At 40.5% G+C, this 22,632-nt stretch overlaps 1 protein-coding gene across 2 annotated transcripts in view; it reads right to left on the bottom strand.

Moving 5' to 3' along the window:
• Positions 1–17,524, bottom strand: part of itga10 (integrin, alpha 10) — a 43,563-nt gene extending 26,039 nt beyond the window's left edge. Inside the window, exons 1-7 of one of the 2 annotated variants that reach the window (XM_050045894.1) lie at positions 16,665–17,524; positions 5,547–5,658; positions 5,311–5,420; positions 5,130–5,218; positions 2,127–2,241; positions 1,893–2,020; positions 1,154–1,302 (exon numbers count right to left, since the gene is read on the bottom strand). In XM_050045894.1, coding sequence (XP_049901851.1) covers positions 1,154–1,302; positions 1,893–2,020; positions 2,127–2,241; positions 5,130–5,218; positions 5,311–5,420; positions 5,547–5,658; positions 16,665–16,716 — 755 coding nt within the window. In that variant the 5' untranslated portion in view covers positions 16,717–17,524. The remainder of the gene's footprint in view (positions 1–1,153; positions 1,303–1,892; positions 2,021–2,126; positions 2,242–5,129; positions 5,219–5,310; positions 5,421–5,546; positions 5,659–16,664) is intronic. The other variant, XM_050045895.1, reaches the window with a different exon arrangement.
• Between the last annotated feature and the right edge of the window lie 5,108 nt (positions 17,525–22,632).

Genomic DNA, 22,632 nt, shown 5'->3' with positions numbered 1-22,632 from the left:
TTTGTTGCTATATTATTTTTGTTATGTTGGCATGGAAATAAATGAAACTTAAAGATCTATAAGGAGTGTTCATGTGATTTTACACATTTATAGTGTGAAATTAATTAATGCATAATAATCGTGATAATTGTAAAACCGTGATTATTTCTCTGACAATAATCGTACCAAGAAAATCTATAATCGTGACATCCCTAGTATGCAGTAATGGTGTCCTGAGCAGAGGATGAAGTCACCTCTGTGGGCTGTTGTATTCTGAGCTTCTCTGTGGTTTGTTGTGGTAAGCTGGTCCAGCATCACAAGCATGTTATCCCACTGGCTAGCTCATCGCCGCTGGTTTTTACTGCACTCATATGGCGGTTACCACTGAAACCATGGCAGTGTTGTTGCGTAAGCATAGCGCCCACCCTCTGGTTTCCCCCTGGTTAACACTGTTAGCTCTGTCACTTCTGCCATTTTTTATTGCTGTTTATAAAGGTAGCACTGTTAGCTGCTAGCTGCTGACTTAGCTACCTCCTCCTGTTGGGAACTCATACACTCTGAATTTTGCAGAGCCCCTTTGATGCTCCTCTATGTTCACCAGCTGGGTGCTCATTTTGTCTGCTGATTGATGCTGGGAAAGTAGTGTACAGTGGGTTTGTCAGATTTTTTTGTTGTTGAGCTGCCTGCTCTGACTCTCAAAAACAATGAACTGAAAGATGCAAGAAAAGAGCTGAGGATTTATCATAATTACGTATGGGTTTGTCACCACGAGTGACAGTTATTTGATCCACTGTCAAAATCAAAATATTGACTGTAGCAGTTTTAAGTACCTTGTGTTACAATGTTTAATCTAATCTTTGTCTGGCAGGACGGTGACCAGTTAATCAAAAGCAGCCTGATGAAATCAAACTGGATCACTTTATCTTTAGAAAGAAGACCAAACCAGAAGAAAATAGAGCTTATTGTCATTATAACTACAAATTATACTGTGATATATTTAGAGAAAACCTCTAGGAATGGTACACCAAAATCTAAACAGCCAGAGAAGTTTCCAGTTAGCCGGCCAAATCATGTTTTAGGACAAAGAACATCAGCCAGTCAGAGTGAAGTATCATGTTTTAGGACAAAGAACATCAGCCAGTCAGAGTGAAGTAACAATGATTGACGGGCCTACCAGGCCGTGTGGATGGCGTATGCGGTGCGCGTCTCTCGTCCCTCCTGTCTGCTGATGTTCTTGGCGGCCTCCACCACCTCCTGTGTGGTCTGGTAGTCCTTCAGAGACCACTCGTGGACTGCTACTTCGCCATACTGCAGTATACCAACCTGAATGTGCACACAAACACACAAGTATTTCAACCATGCCACATGTTCATGGTGGTGCTGGCACATAGCTGTGGAAAGCAACATCTGAGACTCTTGTTTCTGGGGTGAACTATCTCTTTAAGTACCAATCCTGTTCTTAAAGCAAACAGTGCACTTGGGGAATTTTTGAATTCATTCAGAAACCAGAGGTATTTCCTCTTCACCTCACATTGCCTGCTACCCCTTACCCTCCCTTTTCAAAACCCAAACCCCCCTCTCACTCTTCTTGTTGTTTAGCTTAGAATAACGTCCCCAGATCCCCCCCTCCGACTTCCATTCCTCCTCAACCTCAAGCTAGCTCGGCTCACGTCCCTTTACATTACCAAAGCAATTCATTCTGGTCATATTTGCCAAACTGGTTCTTCATATGTGTTGCTCCATGCATGTTTTCACTCAAGGGAATAGCTTGTCTTACTGCTCTGGGCAACAGCTACGGGGTTCCAGAGATTTAAGTGGGAGACTCACTCAGATTCAAACCCACAAGTTTCCATTACTAATGTAAATAATATTTATTGTAGGCAGTGCAAATACACACTGACTTGCACTTTTACCTGCATCTGATCCGAGCTGATGTGGAACTTGCTGAGGATGTTGCTGAGGAAGTTCTGGACCTCATACCAGGGGTAGATACTGTTGGATCCATCCAGCACGATCACAATGTCCATGTATGTGGAGCACCCTGCCACATGCGGGAGGTGAAAAAATATATTTGGTTTGCCAAAGCAGGCCTGTGCAGCATGCCTAAATGTGTGCGTGTGTGTGTGTGTGTGTAAAAGTGTGGTTACTTTGCGCTGTTGGAGCGATGGTTTCTCTTGGTTCTAGGTCATCGCTGACAGAGGCACAGATGCCAGTGCTGAACATAGACGTACCACACTCTTGAGACCACAGAGGGGCACATGCCTGCCAAACACAACACACAGACACATAAACACATCAGCATCTGTTTCACAGGTGAAGCAAATTTCGGGAGCATCTACAGTCAATTTGAGCGGTTTGTATTTTCAAGTGTTTGTGTTCCGCTCACACGGCGCGTAGGTGGTTTTTTCGGTCGTTAACAAAGGGTTTAAACACGTAGACAAATGCGGTTGGGTGACAGAATAAACACCGAAAAAAAGGACTAAATGAGGGCAGACAGGGAACAAAAAGAAAACAAGTAATGAAAAGGAATAAGTCATGGAAAAACTACAATAGTGTGGTCTGGGGGACAGAGAAATGAGGGAGAGGCAGAGACTATTGTTGACATGCTGGCAGTCACTGTTGTCATGAGTGGTTTAACAGAGCTGGAACAGCAGACCAGTGGAGCAATTTAAATCTGATTGTGCTAAATGTAGGGGGTGAATGTGGGGCGGTTGTGGGGTAGGGGGGGCGTCGTATAAAAATATTTCTGTCTTCAAAGCATGCCGTTTATTTGGCTTTCATTCCAAGAGGGAGGAATAAGGGGGGAAGTGCGGAAAGAGGAGATAAAAGAGAAACTCGTGCATTCAGCAGAGAGACAAAAGAGGGAGACCGAAAGTGGGGTTGAAATGGGGGGAGAATGAGAAAAAGAGAAACATCCTGGTTTTGCTCACCCTGTCATTATGAACGGGTTTCTCCTCAGGCACACAGACAGGCGGAGAGGAAGGGATGGAGAGAGGGATGAGAGAAAGAATGAAGGGAGAGGACGGAGGAAAGGGAGAGAGGTGCTATGGCTTTTGGTAGGTCTGTCATTAACAAAGGGCCGGAGACGCATTCCGATCCTGTTATAGACCTGACCACTGGGGTTAAGATAAACACACACACACATACACACACACATATACACACACACACATATTAAAGTGGGCTAAGCTGGATGGCGTTCATGAACTGTACACGACTCCACACCCGGAGCAGCAGTAAAAACCTGGCAGACACCAGAACACGCAAGCGCACTTGCTTCACACACACACACACACACACACACACACACACACACACACACACACACACACACACACAAAGTAACTAACATAACATACAAACACACGGACAAAGCACACACATTTCTGCTCCCTGGCCTGGGCAGATGTGTGTCCCTCTGCAAGCCAGAAGCCTCAAAACTGGAGAAATTGGAGAGCAACAGCGAGATGTGTGCAGCGAGTTAGACTAAAGTTTCAGAAATAAGGACTTGCACTTGACCTGCTCTGAGGTTTGACTTATTTGAGACTCTTGAAAGATTTGACCTTCATTTGGGAGGAAAAACAGTATCAATTGCACAATTTGTCTATCCTAAATGACTGGGGGAACATTTACTTTCTTAACTTTTATTTTTAACCATTAGAATTAACATTTAAACACACAAGCGAGACTAAAACATAATTTTCCTTTATAAAAAATAAAGGACTGGCCTGCAAAGATGCATAACAGAGCCCACTAGCCTCCCAAAATTTGGAGCACATATTTTACTTCAGGTGCTGGTGAAAACTAAGCAGAAAAAGGTGGGGACACTTTCTTTCTGTAGCTGACAAGTGGCAACCTCCAGGGCTGAAAAATGAAGCCAACACCAAAGCACCAAAAACTGCAGTTCTTTAAATGACCACTTGAGGCTGGCTCCGGGAGCCAGTCAGTCCCTGAAGACAACATGTTAAAATGCCCAACTTTACTGCAGAAATAAACATGTTTACAGCCTGGTACAAAACAGTTTTGGTCTCTATAGTTAATTTCCCTGGTGAATATTATTAAGCCTTGAATTACACATAATTAAGGGTGGGACGCTTTGAGTGGCAGACTGTCTACCAAAGGTGTCCTAAGCTTTACAGTCACATCCACTGCTCACTCCTCCACAGCGCTAGCTTCTCCTCCAAACATGGTCACTTCTCACTGCAAATTACCAAGATAGTCACAGCCAAAATGCCTCAGAGGCTTCAAAATGAGAGTCCATAAACCAATGGGTGACATCACAGTAGCTATATCCATTATTTTTACAGCCTATGGAAGGCAGCAACTTAAACAAACATACCCAAGAGCACTGTGCAGGAGGATGAGAAGATATTGTTTATGTTAGGACTGCACCGAGAGGTAGCAATGGACTTCACATGACAATATTCACAACTTGGATTCCTTGTATAAAACCCTCTTGATGCTGAATGACTGAATTGTGGAGAAGGTTACGGATAAAACAAAGTGTAGAATGTTCATGCTGAAAAAAAGCTATTTTTATAATAAGCTATCTGGGCTATAAAAATGTTTTGGAAAAAGATTTCAAAAGTATCATAATCAGCCTGACACACTAGTCGCCTTCCACAGTATGATATCAGTCATTTCTGTTTTAGCCAGACTACTTGGAAACCGTGTAAGGAGGGCAAACAGTATTAACTTCTGTAATTAAAAGGCCCTGCCAAAATTACTTTGGCCCATCCAAAATTGAAATCCTGGCACCATGCCTGGTATCACTCTCAAATTTGTATCTACAATCTCACGAAAATAGAACAGAAATTAGCCAGTTAGAGGCAGGCTCTACATAGCCCACTAACTTGTGCAATTACAGTAATTACAGTAGTATGCCTATGCATTGAAAGCATGATCTCAGTTCAGTTGGCCAACTCAGTCTGACTGTGCAAATGTGCATATGAATCTCCAAAAAGGTATTCAGGAAGTGGGGGTCATGGTCACATCTGAAGTCAAATAAAACACCAACAGAGATGATTCATTAAAATTCTGTTAAACAAACACAACCTGGTCTCGCCACATCCCTTAGGCTCCCACACACGACCCAAATAACCACACAGCACAAGTAAAAAGTCTTGTTTCTCAGTGTGGAGACCACGTACCAGGAAGCCATCAGGTGAGTCTGGAGTCAGCGTCATTCCCAGGTGAGAATTCTTCAGGTTTTTAGAAACGTTCTGGAGAGCACTCTCACCTGAGATAGACAGACCAGTTTACTGTAACACCTCGGTAACACATCTAAACTTAATGTGAATTTAATTTGTTGAGCGTGTTTGTTTCACTCACCTAGATTCACTTTGCTGCAGCTTGAGTTCTTCTCCTCTCCTATGATGCATTTGTAAACATCTCCTTTCCTGTTGTTGGGCGGCCCGTCCCACGGAGCGCCGACCAGCATCCTTCAGCAGAATGACACAGTGAGTCACTTATCATCAAAGCATCATCATAGATCCTCGTTGTGCAAGAATTAATGACAGTTTAATTTGTTTTTCCTTGTCTTTTAACACACAATCACGGACACTTACGATTTCTCTCCGTTATCCTCATGTTGTAAAACAGAGAAGCCAAACAGAGCGTCCTCAGGACCGGTGAAGATCCGCGGATGCTTTACATCTATGTTAAAACAATAACACAACCCTGAAAGACAAAACAGAAAAGATTATTTGACACAGTGTGCAAACTATTCCATGACTTTTGGGGAGGTCACTTTTTTATGGATGGGGATAGAAGGGGGCGATTGTGTGTGCCTCAAAGAGAGGACTGATGGTGACTCTTATTGCAAAGAAACATCCATAGCTGCACATATATGTAGGCCTACTTACTTTGAATCTGATATATCATTTAACTTAATGACCACATCAAACCTCCAGACAGTTATATAGCATGCATGCTGGTATCTTTATCAATGTAAATTCATGGTGACTCATGACTGAACTGTACATCAAATTTACAAAATGTATAAAAGACGATCCCTAAAAGACCTAAAATATTTCCACTTGATGAAATAGTGCAGCCAAAATGGAGTCTTAGGTTTGAATATTTCACTCAGTGTAAACGTAATATCCTCCTGAGACCCTGTGTCCTCATATGAGGTCATAACATTTTGAGTTTACTTGACCTTACACTTCATTCTTCTTAAGTTAGACCTGTTGTCCTTGTTCGTGGACACCTTTTATGTGCCATCTAGTGGTAGTAAGAGCACAATACACTAATCCATGTAAAAACAAGATGGCAGCCATCTCTGCCAAGTCAGTCTGCAGGCGATCCCGACACAAAACTGGACAAGGCTCAAAACCTGATTACATTTTATGGTTGAAACTTGTTTATTTAATAATGTTTGTAGTTTGATATGGCAACAAATTTGACCAATTTTAGCAGCAATAACAAGCTAAGTTAATTGGGAAGTACTCGTTTGAGGACACTAGGTCTTTATGGTCGTTTCATTTGAGGACACTGGGACTTTATTGTTGGCCTGTTTGAGGATGTTGGGACTTAATTTTCATCTCGTTTGAGGACATTGGGACTTAATTATCACTGACAATGTTTAGTTTAGAAACTCGGAGAAATTAAAAATGCAAACCAAACAAAAGTTCGGGTCTCAGGAGGATATAGCTTATATAAAGAGTTGTTTTCCGACCTTAAAGGGACAGTTCACCCCCAAATAGAAAATACTTTCTTTTTCTCTAACCTGTATTACTATTTATCTTACTTGTAGTGCTACTTATAATCTATCTATTCTGTGTATCAATGCGCAGAAGGAAGTGTGCATCTACTCATGAGTAGATGCGTTCATGACTGCTTGTGATGGCACAAGATCTAAACATTAATGGCATGCTCCTCATTGTTATTGAGTGACTTTGGTGAATCTTAACTAACACTTTGAAACGCCAAAGTCAATAACACAAACAAAATGACTGATCGAGGCAGCGGTAGACCAGCAGCTCCTGTGTTCACAATGTAAAATCACTGTTTTTCTCAATGGAGTCTGGCTTTAAAGAGAGCAATATGACAACCTAATTTTCCCACTGGAAATCACTGTCTGACATTAAGATGAAGCAGTGAAAATACTCTTAATATAGCGTACACTTAAACTGATATGTGTGACTTTTTTTAGGTGGCTAACATATGTTTTGTTGCTGCCCCCTCCACAGCAGTAGATTGTTTTGCTTCCATGTCAGACTCCAGCCTGCGCCTCCAAACTGTGGGCGTGCCGACCAACATCTACTGTATGTAATATACCATCTGAGGATAAGTACCCCATACAACCCCACTTCAAAAAAAGTGAACTATCTCTTTAAGGCGTCATAAACACGAGTTGGCATTAGCATAATTAGTCATTAAAATGGGTGAAAAACATAACTTGGAGCTGTGTGTACACAACTGTACTTCTACAGTGCAGAGTCAGATTATTATTTCCCCTCTTGGCCTTCGGAGAGGGGAGTCAAGGGAAGGAGAGGGGGGGCTGAGAAAGATGGATAAACAGAGTGACCAGAGGCAACCTCTGAGGAAAAAGGGAGTTCAGTCTGAGGCGAATGAGAGAGGGGAGAGAAGAGAAGAGGCAAGGCGGAGAAGGGTGTGGGTTAGAAAAACTATGGAGTATAGTAAGCCCCCTGTTATGACACACAAGCCTGCCCTTCATACAACGAGAGAGAGAGAGAGGTGAGGGAGACACAGAGAAGACAGACAGCAACAAGATGGTAGTCAGACAGTTCACCGAGCTGTGAACATTTAGGTGTAAACTGAAGCATGAAAACATGTTCCAGCAGGAAAAGTGAAATAAACACATCTCGTTTCTTCACAGTCCGAAGGAGGAAAATCCTAAATATGGTTTCCCAACACCAGAAAAAAGAAGGACAGTATTTATATACAATGTAGAGAAATGTAAATTAATATACACCTATGTGGATTAAAGGAATAGTCCTCCCTTAAATCAAAAATACATATTTCCCTCTTACCTGTAGTGCTACTTTTTCAGTCTAGATTGTTTTAGTGTGAGTTACAGAGTGTTGGAGATATTGGCTGTAGAGATGTCTGCCTTCTCTTTAATTTAATGGAACCAGATGGCACTCAGCTTGTGGTGCTCAAAGCGCCAAAAAATACATTTGAAAAACTCAACAGCAATGTCTCTTTCCAAAAATCATGATCCAGTTACTCAAGATAATCCACAGACCTTGTTGTGAGCAGTTTCATGTAGGAACTATTTTCTTTCTACTGAACTACATCCGCCAACCGTATTACTGTGCAGAAGGAAGTGTGCATCTACTGCTAGCTCACCTAGCACCACTGAGCTAGCTACTGTTACAGCTCAGCCATTAATGTTTACATCTCGTGCTGTCACGAGCACGAGTAGATACGGTTAACACGTGTAGTTCAGTAGAAAGAAAATAGTTCCTGCATGAAACTGCTCACAACGAGGTCTGTGGATTATCTTGAGTAACCAGGTCATGATTTCTGGAAAGAGACATTGCTGTTGAGTTTTTCAAATTATTTTTTTATAGCTTTGAGCACCACAAGCTGAGTGCCATCTCATTCCATCATATTGGAGAGAGGGCAGAAATCTTCAGCTAATAAATCTCCAACTTTCGGCAGCTCACACCAAAAAAATCTTGATAAATACCACAAGCGGAAAAATATGTAGATTTGATTTGGGGGTGAAGTTTTCCTTTGAATGTTTCCAGCTTTGCTTATCAGTGTGAAACTTAGTGAACACGAGTTTACTGATGTCCTTTTATAATTAAAAACAAATAAGATTAGGATTATTGGCTCATTACCAACACTGCAGATCTTTACATTACTAGCTAAATTGATTTATTACAAGTTTGTGCATCTGAGAATTCAAAATTATAAAAGTTGCTTTTCCAGTTTTTTGCTCTCTGGTTTCTTTGTATAGTCCATCAGTTAGTCATGTGATTTTAAAATGTAACATCCATCCATCAATCCATTTTCAACTGCTTATCTGAGGCCGAGTTGCGAGGGCAGCAGGCTGAGCAAAGGTCTCTAAATGCCCCTCTCCCCAGCAATGCTTTCCAGCTCCTCCTGGGGGAGGAGGCATTCCCAGGCCAATTGAGATATATATATATAATCCTTCCAGCATGTTCTGGATCTGTACCAGGGCCTCCCACTGGTTGGACATGCCTGGAACAGCTCTAATGGGTGGTGCCCATGAGGCATCCTGAGCAGATGCCCAAACCACCTCAACTGACCCCTTTCGATGCGAAGGAGCAGCAGCTCTACTCCGAGCTCCGTCCGGATGTCCGAACTCCTACCCTATCTGTAAGGCTGAGCCCAACTCAACCTTACAGTATGTATTTTTGGAATGGCTTTTACCCATTAAGATATTTACCTTTAATGAACAACATGACGAAGAGTCTACAGTAACAGCTCATTGAGTCTGTTGCTACTTAGACACTGTGGTGCTTTGAGCTAAATGCTAAGTATGCTAAGCATGCTAGCATGTGAATGTATCAGTCCCCAAGGTCTTATGTTCATATTCATATATGTACATACAACATATTGTGTTCATACCATTTTCTTGTCCCTCTCTGTCCCTAAAACAGCCTTAGATTTTAGTCCTCTAACCTAATGTCATATTAAACAAATAAGGAGCTAGAGAACATCTTCGTCAGGTTCCAATTATGTGCTATACAGGACTGGGGGACACAGTACCTTGGGAATATAACCCTGTCATGTTCCCATTATGTGCCATATAAATCTGGGGAACATAGGAATGACCCCCTTATGGGGACAATACTAACATGCCAGTGTTCAGCTGGTATTTGGTTTATCATGTATGCCATCTTAGTTTAGCCTGTTAGCATGCTTACATTTGCTAATTAGCGCTAAACTCACCAAAGAAATCACCAAAGTTACTATCGTTCATCCTGAGGTGGACATGAATGTGTGAAGCAGATTTCATGGGAATGCATCCAATAGTTGTTGGGACATTTAGGTCGAAACCACAAATGTCAACCTCATGATGGCGCTAGAGAAAATGTCAAGTTTATGCTATGCAAACCATTTGTTTGGTTCATACTTGGGTCTAAAACACACAGTATACTGTAGAGAGCAGTGACAAATGCATCCACGTTTATTTCCTGTTTCAGTCTGCTGATGTTTTCAGTATCTGTGTGACAGATTATAAACTCTCCTTGCTGTTTCCTTTAGATACACAGCTCTACCTAAATTAAAGAGCATCACCGTGTTGTATTTTCAGTCCAGTCTCAGGAACACTATGCTCCCCCTGACAGTTGGTATTTAACTTGTCCCACTTTGCATCTACTGTATGTTATTTGTAGCCCTGGAAAGCAGGGTGTGTTGGATGTGTTTTGCTGAAGGGGATTTCTAAATACATTTGACTTGACATGTAATTTAGCAGCATGCGCACAGGCATCTACAGTAACTCTCCTACTGTACATAACTAAGTGATTCCACTGGAGGAAAGTGGTCCAGATGGGGAACAAGACCAGAACATTGCTGCTGTGATTATACACCAGCTCCTCACACACTTGTATACAGATACTTCCCCACAAATACACACTGACACACACAGACAGTTACCTCGGCCAGGCCAATCAGAGGGGGATTCCACTTGGTTTGCAGAAGGAAACTAGATATGTTCACTGTTTCTCTTCCATCTCGGCCCCTGCCTTTCTCACACACTGCTGTTTCTGCTACCTGCTTCTTCATTTTCTCTTCTGTGCAGATGTTTTTCCCTGTAATGTCATTGCATTTTCAGCCAAGTTTCTTCTTGTTCTTGTCCCAAGATATGTGGGTTTTATAGCCATGTAGCAGCACGACTCTGGATGGCAATGTCATTCTGTCGATCGATCCACCAGTAAGGTCTAGACTGAATTATCTCAACTAACATTTGATGGTTTGCCATAAAATTTTGTATTGTATGGACTTATATGTTCCCCAAAGGATGGACTGTGTGGACTTTGGAGATCTACTGACCTTTGTCACAATGAGGTTCACATTTGTGGTTTCGAGTTAAATGTCTCAACAACTACTGCATGAATTGTCATGAAATTTGGTGCACACATTCAATCCTCCTAACATTAGTGATCTGTTACCTTTGTCTGTTACCAAATAATTTCCCCTCGGGGATCAATAAAGTATTTCTGATTCTGATTCTGATTCTGATTCTGATCTTGCACTATGATCAGGTCAAAATTTAAATCTGTCTAGTACAAGGCTCTGGCAGTATCACTGTATTACGATATACCAGGGTATTCAGACTCCTGACGGTATGATTTTAAGTACCGCGAAAAATATAGAAGCTCTTCTTTCTATTAAAATCATATGGAGAGGTTGTATTGAGGATGTATTGTCTGTAGTGCACAGCACGCGCCACCAGAGGTCACTCTCTACATGTAGAACAGGCAGCTGATCTGGCAAGCATGGCAGCTGCCTGTGGTGGGGATAACGTTATATTTTCACTTCGAACTGGGTGAATTAAGGATTTATTTCAACCAAACCAGAGTTGGTGATTGTTGAACAGTGGATCAACTAACTAAATGACTAACAAGACTAACTAACATGGTTTTGGTTAGTTTTATTTTGTGTGTATTTTTGAGTTTGAACGAAGTGTGTTTTATGTTTAACTGTAAGGCAGTTGGGCTAACAATCTTGGTTCGGTGGAGGAGAGAAACTTGAATGTAGAAGGTGTATGGTTGTATTTCAATGTTTAATGAGAAAAATAGGTGTAAGAATATGACCTTTCTTGACATTCTGGGAGTTTTTTTTTTTTTATTAGACTAAAAAAGCAAAGAGACCTTGCAAAAAGGTAGGGGGGTGTGGTTGGTTAGGTAGCGCCACAAACACAAATACCATCATATACTGTGGAAGGTATGAAGTAGGATGTACGCAATCAGTCATCTAGTTGATTTAATGTTGCTAACCTTACCAGTCAACACCAGAAATACTGGTCGGTTAACCTTTTTTTGAGATTATAACTATTTTATGCCACTGTGTTGAGAATGTCATTGCAAAAATCAGACAGTTTCCTAAAGATTTATTTTCCCATAGAATATTCCTTTCAATAAATGTTATTTCTTAACATTTATTGTCGTGTTTTGTAGGATAATCTGCAATGTTCATAAAGCACAGTGCCACACATTTTAGTGGCATCAAAAATACAATTTGATAAATGAAAAATTTGATCAACGATTTCAAATAGCTTTTATTAAATATGCAATATTTCTCTTGACGATGTTTAACCTTGTAGATTAAATTGTGCTCAATTCTGACTGCTGTCTTACTTTTAGACCAGTCGTCAAGTCTAACTTTAAACTCCAGAGTAAACATCGGTGAAATTTGTCAATCTGAACATCCCTAGTTTGAAGTTATGAAAACATAAATATTGTTCAAGCCTATCCAGTACTTTGGTTTATGACCAAACACCTGCAATCTAAACAACTATCCCATCATCCTCAGCTGTACTTTGGCGCAAATTAGCAGAAGTTAGCATGCTAACATGCTAAACTAAATATGATAAACACTATACCTGCTTAACATGAGCATGTTGGCACCGTCATCGTGAGCATGTTAGAATGCCAACATTAGCATTTAGCTCAAAGCACCACTGTGAGTCGAGAGTCAGAGAGCTGCTACTGTAGCTGTAGACTCCAAGTCCTTCCTGCTCATTTTGCAGATCTGTGTGAGCTTCCAATATTTCAACGTCCAAACCTCCAGTGACTTTGATGAGATTCAGCCATCTCTCTGGCTCTACACAGATGTTTAATACACTTCACCGATGGGAATATGCGTAGGCAAGGATGGAGTCATTCTGTAATACTAAATCTTCCGTTTTCATGGCCAGAATGAGTAAAAAATCTTTCTATCCAGCCCTGTTGCAACAAGTTATTCTCTCTGATTCTCTCCCACCAGCGCTCGTATACACAGCGTAGTAAAATGTTTCTGTCTTTTCTTGTGGCAACATACACCCACCCTCTCCGATTCCAAATTGCTTTCCACAACAAACCAGGCCTCCGATAACAACCCCTGCTACTGATTTTCTCTGTCATACTCCTATTTCACTCATTCTCTCATAAACCCTAAATTGCTCCTTTCTTTTACTCTTCTCCCAAAACACACATGAACACACAAACACACATAAATGCACACACTGTAACTTTACCATAAGGCCCCCTCTCCGTTCCCAACCCACAAAACTGTACCATCGTTCCCTGTTTTCCCTGTCCTGTCCTCCCTCCTCTGGTTCCATTTTCATTGGGGTTTATATATGACACTGTACCGCAGCCCGTCTGACCACCTATCACCATGACAACTGGCAGCAAACATTTATCAAGCCAAACTGGGTCCAGATTCTCTCAACCACACATTCAGCTCTGGGCGCTACTGCTGGCTGGATGTGTATGGCTGTAATTGTGCAGTATGTATATACGTCTGTGCACAGAAACTGAACTTGACACTACTTTGTCTTGGATACTATAGAGACATGTCAGCACTTGCAGCAGCAGGCAGAGACACTGATGTATGTCGTTTTAATTGGATTACCATATTTAAGTTGTCCTTGTCTGTTCCTTTGTGTCTTTAATTTACATCCCTGACATATAGCACTTCAGTGGAATGTCCTGCAGTAGAGATGTCTACTTGTCTATCTGTTTCCATCATCTCTATTTAACTGACTCATAATGTTTCCCGTGCATCCCCCCCTCCTTCACCTCTTCTCACTCTTTCACAGATTTTCTCTCCATTATCTCGTTCAAGCTCTGTTCTCATCTCTGTCACCCTCTCGTGGGGAATGGGGGTGGAAGAAGTGGGGGAGTGGGAATGAGAGTCAGCGAAAACACAAGAAGATAGCTAGGAGAATAATAGCTAAAATTTATGAATGACTGGAGTCAAACACACACGCACACACACCTGTGTTCGACATCTCAGTAAAGCATAACAGAGTGTAACAGGCATGGGATGCCTGCTGTCCGCATCAGGGGAGCTCTGCTGAAACCATTAACATAACACACATACTCCCTCACCTACACGCTCCTGTATGACACATGTGGAAGCTAGCAAACTCACACACATGCAAGAACACTTACACTAAGATCACATAAACTACAGTACAAATTAAAGCAAAGGTTGAACAGTAAAAAAAGAAGGGAGCAATTACCATGTACATGCTTGATTTAAACTGATAATGGAGGGCAATGTGTAAAAACTAACCACAGGATACATTTGGCTGCTGGCATGTGTAATAGGCAGAGGTGTGGACTCCAGTTACATGACTTGTGACACAATTTTAATGACTTCAGACTTGGCAAAATCAAAGACTTGCAACTTAACTTGAACTTTACCACCAGTGTCTCATGACTTCACTTAGACCGGAGTCTTTTGACTTGAAAATACGTACCGAAAGTATGTTATTTATGAAGTGTGCTGCAAATCACGATCATTTCCCTTTGTTTCCTGAATCAGCTTACATTAACGCTATTAATTCCGAGCAAGTCAACACTTAATTCCCAAGATCCACTTTGTCTGAACCAATCTGATGGCATCCAATCAAGTTACAGGGATGAACCATGAAGAACTTATGTTACATTACTGAGCGCCAGCTGGAAAAAATGATACCAAAGGCTATTTTGCTCACATACAAAAACTATGCAGTGGTCAAAAAAAATGTATAGAAGTGGGCTATGTAAAATGTGCGGGTCGAAAATTATAGACGAATACCAAGCAGCAGCCTCCGGGGCAGAAAAGATGAAGCTATCATGGAGGTGCCAAAAACTACAGTTCCTCTAATGGCCACTTGAGGCTGGCTCCAGAAGCGAGTCAGTCCCCATAGACCCTCATGTTAAAATGCCCAACTTTACAGCAGAAATAAACATGTTCTCAGCCTGGTGCAAAGATGGTTTTGGTCTCTATAGCTGATTTATAGCTTTAGACAGGCTGCCTGCCGATAGTGTCCTCGGCGTCTAAGTCAGATCCACCCCTCCCTCCTCCACAGCGCCAGCTTCTCACCCAAATATGGTCACTTCTAGCTCCAAAAAAACAAGATGGTGACCGCCAAAATGCTGAAGTCAAGGCTTCAAAACAGGAGTCGACAAACCAATAGGTGATGTCACAGTAGCCACGTCCATTATTTTTACAGTCTATGACAAAGACAAAACAACTCCCAACTTCTTTGAACGTTTGAAGTTATACAAGGAATGGTAAGGCAAGGCTAGCGCTTTTAGCTTTTAAAAAAAATACAAATTTTAAAACCCATTCATGATTTTTACATTGAATATATTGTAACCGCTGTTAAATGGCATTACATTTGGTAAAGAATGCCTTATGACTTGTTTAGGACTCAAAAATCCAAGTTTAGCAGTTGGGACCTGTCATCCTTGACTCGGGCCTCATGCCTGTACTGGCTTGAGACTTGACTTTGGACTTGAGTGCAAAGCCTTGAGAATTAAACGTGACTTGCAAAACACTGAGTTGGTTCCACCTCTGATAATAGGTGTGTTTCAGTATGTGGTCCCCGTTCATTCCTCAGCTTCTGCATTAGAAGCACTCTGCATGGCATGCAACTGGCTGCATGGATAATCATTCTTAATTTAACAATTTGGCACAAATGCCAATGTCTCACATTGGCTTCACAGACTGTGTGTGATTCAGAGCAGGTACCAACGTAACACGCCTTGCACGGTATAATATCTCAGCCCATTGATTTAATTTTGCTTCACTAACCGTGCAGTTTAACCACTGCTTATCAGCTGAATAAACACTTCTTTTTGGTAGACAACAATGGCCTTTTTCTTAGGTTGCTTGCTGCTGAGCAGGAATGGCTCAATGAGGTGTGTGAGGCTGCTCTACCACATCGAACATGAGTACAGGAGGGGAGCTGATGTTCATGCTCCGTGGAGAAAACCCACATGGCATAGGCAGACGCCTTATTAGGGGAAGTCTAAGCGATGCATATGGCTGATATGGCCGATGGGGTCGAGTTACGCAGCTGCCAGGGTCAGAAGGTGTGAGCTGTAAGAGGAGATGAACCAGTAACCTTTCTGCAGAGGATACATGCACATATCTGTGATGGCTCCAAACTCCTCCAGGTATATCTGGAGGCCTCCAGCGAGAAAGAAATACTTCCTCAGTACAGACATAACTCATTGATTTACTCAAGGATCAGACGTTGAACCAGGAACCATTACTTTATTGGACTCGTGCACAACTTCCTATACCTTTCATCTGTTTGGCAAATGGAGTGTGGCCATATGTTTTAATACGCCTGCTTCTCTACTCTTCTGCACACAGTCATGTTAGGAATGTCTTTATGGTCAGTCGCTTACTGTCACACAGAATAAAGCTCCTTGGGACTCAGAGGGGGCGCGTGTGACACAATCATTCCCACATGTTGTTTGGTGAAGTGTAAAAATTGTGGAGGTTAATGACCATATCACCCAGAGAGACAGTGCTGGGGGACATCAGAGCAACTGGGAAGTGAAGAGGCATCAATCATGGACAAGAGGTTGACTTTTAGTTCTCCAAAGTTCACAGGTTTAGGAGCAGGGATTCCTCCCTCCTGTTCAGACTCCCATTGAGTAGTTTTATCTTATTTTAAAAACAGCAAAAGGGCAAAAACTAACTTTAAAGTTGACTTCTAAACCAAAATATAACTTCTATGAAGTGGTTCTTACCTTTAAGAAGGAGGATGAACTCCAGGCACAACAGGTATTTACGCAGCTCCATTTATTTAAAAAAGAAAAGTCTCTCCTCTATTTTTTCCTTGTGTTTTTTCTCTGTTTACAAAGTGGTCTCCCCTGAGCTGTTGGAAATGCAGTGCATCGGCGTCCACCACACACACATATAAACACGCGCTTTTCAGCTCTCTCTTTCCCCAAGAGATGCGTAAAATCCGGTAAAACGGTGCTGCTGTGGCATGTCTACTGTGCGTGTGCGTTCACAAAAGCAGTCTCGAGTCGTTAAATATAGATGAAAATAAAATAAACCAACTCCACACGAGGATTCCTGTCCGTGATTTTTGCGTTTCTTAAAGTTCCCTGTGGGAATATTTGGCGCACACTACAGGAGCGAGTTATTGTAGTGCGCGTAAAGGTCTTTAGGATAAAGAGAGAAAACTTAATTGACACCTCAGTGACCCATGTTTTGGCCGTGAAAAACCTGCACCTGTCCCATCGAACAAGAGGCCGCAGTTCAAAGTCATTAAACCATTACTAATGTGTAACACCTTCCCAAACAGTCAGTCAGCCCAGCGCTTTATCCCTCCTGACTCCGGTGCGCGTCTTTGAAGCTCTCCAGCTCTCCTGTGGACACAAACTGCGCTCATTAAGCCAAAAGTTTGAGCTGAGGTTCCTCTGGTAACTTGTTATCCATGATCCTCTCCGCTGATTTTTTTAAACTCACATTTACAACAAACCGCTTGTTTCCCGGGAGTTTCTGTCTCTGTAAATATGCGCCTCTAGTAACGGATTTCTCTCACTTTGAAATGAAAGAGCGCATTTATCCTCAGAGCTGCCCTCCCTCCATCCGTCCTCCTCCATCCACCAGAGTCCTCTCTGAGCAACTGGTTCACATTGACAAACCTCAAACCCACATCTCCCTCTCTCCCTCTCTCGCTTTCTTTTTCAAACTGACGATTTCTCTCAGTCAAAATCTTTCACTTTGCTTATGTCTTTCTTTGAGCTGCTCTTCACACATTAATGTCTCCAACTTTGTGGAAAATAACTAAGTCTTAATAAGGCACCCTTTATTAAGTCTTATAAGCTGTAATTAATGGCTTTATTGCTGGTTCATAAATCATTTAGAGCAGTTATAAGCTATTAATGAGCTCAACTTTGGGGTTGCCAAGTTGTGGCAAATCCAGTGTTCCCCAGTTTCTCATAAGCCCGGAGCAAAAGTTAGTCAGTCACCCACATTTATATGTCACGTTTATGATTTTATAATCTTAGTAACTAATCAATAAAGGGTTTTCTGACAAACCATCGAGTGTGATTCTAGTTTAGATGCCCTGTTGCCGTTTTCTAGAAAAAATAATCGTTTGGGCAGTGGTGCATGCTAAAAAGACAAAGTAAGTATGCTAGAAGAAAAATATTTTCCACAACCTGGCAACCCAAAAGTTGATTATTAATTTGATTTATCAGTCAGTAATGAAAAAAATAATTAGAAACTATTTATAAAGGGGGGCCAGAAAGTGATCTCAGACTTAATTCGAGTTATCATAAAACTTCAATTAAAACCCCGGGCTATTTGCTTCAATCACTCAAATCAACAGGCTTATATTTGGGACAGACATCTATATGGGACAGGCCTTTAATTCCTTTCACACAACACTGTTGCTCAGCAAAGATGGGAAATACAATTAAATTGTTTATTTAAACCAGTATGAATATTACTTGTATAAAAAATAGGCTTCTGATAATATAACAATTATGAATCATTCATTTGATTGAGCTACGACAGACAGAGCAAGTTACGGCAGCATACTACACAACTTGGATTCATTTTTTATGAAAAACCCTTTTGATTGGAAGACCCTACGGACTAAAGGAATATGAATAACTTCCTGGATAACTGAAGAATGGACACATAATTTGAGGCAGCCAACAACCTGGTTTTATACATCCAAGGCACTTCTATAAAAAAACAAAACAAATAAAAACTGCTTGGCAACTAGACCAGGCGTCTAATTGAGACAGGCGTTTATTTGTCAAAATGTGTAGCCACACTGGGCTAGTAAAAGGGACTGGGTGTTTAATTAAAGATCTACAATATTCAAATTCAGATAAAGGGAAATGTACAGGGCTGAATGTTTGCCCAATACAGTGGCTCTGTTATGCTGTAGGGGAAATTTTACTGCCAGGACAGGTGTAGCTAAAACATAATTCAATGCTGCATTGTATCACAACAGTTGGTGTAAAGGATCATCAATCGTATTAGTTCCATGTGTGCTTTTTCCTGCTGTAACAGCTCAAAATGTCTGCTGTGGTAAAGGTCTATGAATCTGATTCATATGGGAATGACAAAGAAACTAGTGCCCTGGGATACTGGCAGGGCTGTTAAGATTCAGGTTATCCATGTTAATTCAGATGTTCAAGAAAGACAGATTTCTAACAGATTAAAAACAATTTAAGCTACTTGTATTTTGATCACCCTTAATGATGAAACATCTCTATCTAAAATGTCCTTAATTACATGATACAGCCTTCACAGTCACCAGATCTCAACCCAGCAGCTGAAAGATTTTGGACAGATGTGTCATATAAAATTATATAAACATAAAAGCACAAACATTTGGATAATCAATAACAACAACACTGAACCTTTTCCAGACAATGTCCAGCATGAGCATGAAGTGCAGTAAACTGTGCATAATTATATCTCTGGTTTCCACATTTTGACATGTATCAATCATAATGAGGCTTTTGGTAATCTATTAATCACAAATAAAGGGCATGTATAAACTGTAGTTAGAGAATGAATGGATGCCTTCCTCAGTAGTGTTGATAGACCAAATAAAAATGCCCAGTTGTGTAAATACTCTGACCCCCTCCTGAAATTATCATCAATCCATTGATCCATAATTTTAGATGTAGTTTGGTGTGCAACCATTTAGGAGGATTTGTCAGATGAAAGCAGAACGCTGTGTTTACTGTTGTTGGCATGACAAAATGAAAACATTATCAAAGCAGCTTTCATGCATGTGTTTACTGCTCTACATGTTGTATCTGTGAGCCTTTCATTGATTTCACAAGTCAGCTGGCATCTCAAATGTATTTATGACCTGGACTTAAGGAGTTAAAGTGGAATCTAATAATGATAGAATTTCAAAGTGGGTAATGGGAGAGATGGATAATGAATATTCTTGTAAAGCTCTTGGGCGCCACTCTCAGGCCTCTACAGTTACTGCTCCACATGCCCACAGTGGCACAAGACACTGTAATACAATATTAGGCCTAAGACAAATGAAAGTGATTTTATTGTGTTCAAGCAGAAAAACATTAATTTGTCCACAACTCAGTGAAACAGTATTTACTACATCAATGAAAGCATAACACTTAAAACACCATCTGCATATATTTGAAAATAATGACATGGGCTGATAAATATATTAAATAAATGACTATTTTTTCGTATATTCTTATAAAGGCTAAGTCAATAAATATTAAAACTACTTTTGTTATTATATGAAAGCTATATGGGCTAGTATTTCAACTGTGATAAAGCACTACTGTTGTAGAACAATAACTTCCTTCCGTTAGCTGCAGTAACGTTACTGATAAGCGAAGAAGAGATTCGGCGCCATCTTTGATTGACCGTTGGTTCTAAACAAATACAACTCATCCCCTTTCCATTAGTAAAACTCGTCTTTTTATGACTTCACACCCACCTGCCGTTGATTTTACCCCACCTAATAAGTTGCTAGAAAGGCTAACTTCTTTTCGTTGAGCTCGCATTAACAATATGATTTACCTAGCTAATTAAATAAATACCTAATTGACAGATGGTGTCCGGTTTCCGTTGGTAGCCATCAACGACCGGTGCTAGCTAACTTCAACAGTGTGCTACTTTCCCAGCAGCAAGGTGAGCGACAGGTGAATGAAGTTGGATATTTGTGGTATTTTTGTCAAGACTTGTCCGACCAAACGAAGACTATAACATATGGAAATATTCCCCAGGTTGCCGATAAAGACCTCAAGACGCTGACTCTGCCACTGTGTTTCTTCAGGATGTGTAAGTAGACAGTTTTTGCCTAAAGTTTAATAAGCTAGCTAAATCTTCCATTCTGTCAGTTGGTCTCTTCTGACCCCTAGTGACCAAGATGACAGTTACATGAAGGCCTGTAAACAGAAGTTCTTGGGGTTTCCTGGCTTTGTTTGAGATATTTTAGATTTCTGTCACATCTTGAGACACTGGAGGAAAGAATACAGTCTATATCACAGAATAGATTTACATGCAAACAATTTCTGAGGCCTCTGAGACATACTTGTTGTGTGATATTGTATTCCAGTTAGTTTTACACTAGTTTGACTTTTGGTAAGTGGATACAGTTTAATAAATTGCACAGGCTCATATTTGCCACCGAGATTAATTTCCTCAAGTCAGGTATTGCATTAATTTGGAGGTTGAGGACCCACATCCTGTCCCAATTGTGCTTGTAGTATATCTTTCAAAAGTAAAAGGGTATAACCTGTGGTGGGAACTGAATACATTTACTTTTACTGTACTTAAGTACAATTTTGTGGTACTTGAGTATTTCCATTTTCTGCTACTTTTTACTTAGGCCCCACAACAGCTCAGATAGAAATATTGTATTCTTTACTCCACTACATTTAGTTACTTAGCAGATTCAGGTTAATAACATAAAATACAATCAATAAATAAATTATGATGTATTATTATAGATAAAGATAACACTTTATTGATTTCTGTGGTGAAATTTACAGGCTACTCTGATAGAAAAAAATACTTTGTGTATTTTGATGCTAATTCTTTTGTACTTTTACTGAAGTAAAATTTTGAATGCACGACTTTTGCTTGTAATAGACTATTTCTACACTAAAGTGACTTGGATCATTGCTCAAGTCAAGTTCTGCATTAATTTCGAGGTTGAGGGCCCAAATTGTGTCCCAATTGTGCTTGTAGTATATCTGTTAAAAGTAAAAGGCTATAGCCAGTGGTGGGAAGTAACTGAGTACATTTGCTCTTACTGTACTTGAGTACAGTTTTGAGGTACTTGTACTTTACTCGAGTATTTCCATACTTGCTACTTTATACTTCTGCTCCACTAGTCTACATCTCAGAGGGAAATATTGTACTTTTTACTCCACAATGTTTAATTACTTTACAGATTTTGATTAATAATAAAAGATATAATCAACAAATCAATTCTGATGTTTTATTATATATAAAGATAACAGTTTATTGATCTCTGTGGTGAAATTCACAATAATATAATAAACACTGTGGAATGGGCCATTCTGCATAATGTGCACTTTCACCTTTGGTACTTTATATTGATGCTAATCCTATTGTACTTTTTGCTAACAGGGGAGCTATGCTCATTTTTTAAATTCATATATGTTGTTCCTATGGTCTAAGACAGTCTAAAAATATTTGTGAACATGAAAAACTCTCTCCCAAAGCCAAAAGTAGAGTGCTAAAACTGAAATTTGTGATGTCATGGGTATAAAGTCCGGAGCTGCTCCATAGACAATGACCAGGGAAAGATGTTCTCGAAGACACTGAGAGCACCCAGGGAAATATTTCAGATCTTAAAACACTACAATAGAATAAAGCTCATTGTTTATGAAGCAGCTCCAAACTTTATACTTGATGACATCACAAGTTTGAGACTTACTTCTCAGGTTTCTGACATTGAGAAAGAGTAGCTCATGTTCACAAATATTGATTGAACTTTCCTTGGCCATGGAAAGAACACACTGGAATTCTTAATTTAGGTGGTGTTCCCCTTTATGTAATGAGTGCAGGACTTTTGCTTGTAACAGAATATTTCTACACAAAGGTATCACTATTTTTACTTAAGGATCTCAGATCCACCTTTGGATATAGCCTAGCAATGTCTGTGAAAAAGCATACTGTTACTGATTTATCAACTTCTTATACAGTAGTCTGCCTTGGTGTTGG

Source organism: Epinephelus moara, chromosome 6 (assembly GCF_006386435.1).
Source record: "Epinephelus moara isolate mb chromosome 6, YSFRI_EMoa_1.0, whole genome shotgun sequence".
NCBI lineage: Eukaryota > Metazoa > Chordata > Actinopteri > Perciformes > Serranidae > Epinephelus > Epinephelus moara.
The sequence above is the reverse complement of the archived record's forward strand: the minus strand, read 5'-3'. Positions and strand labels throughout refer to the sequence as shown.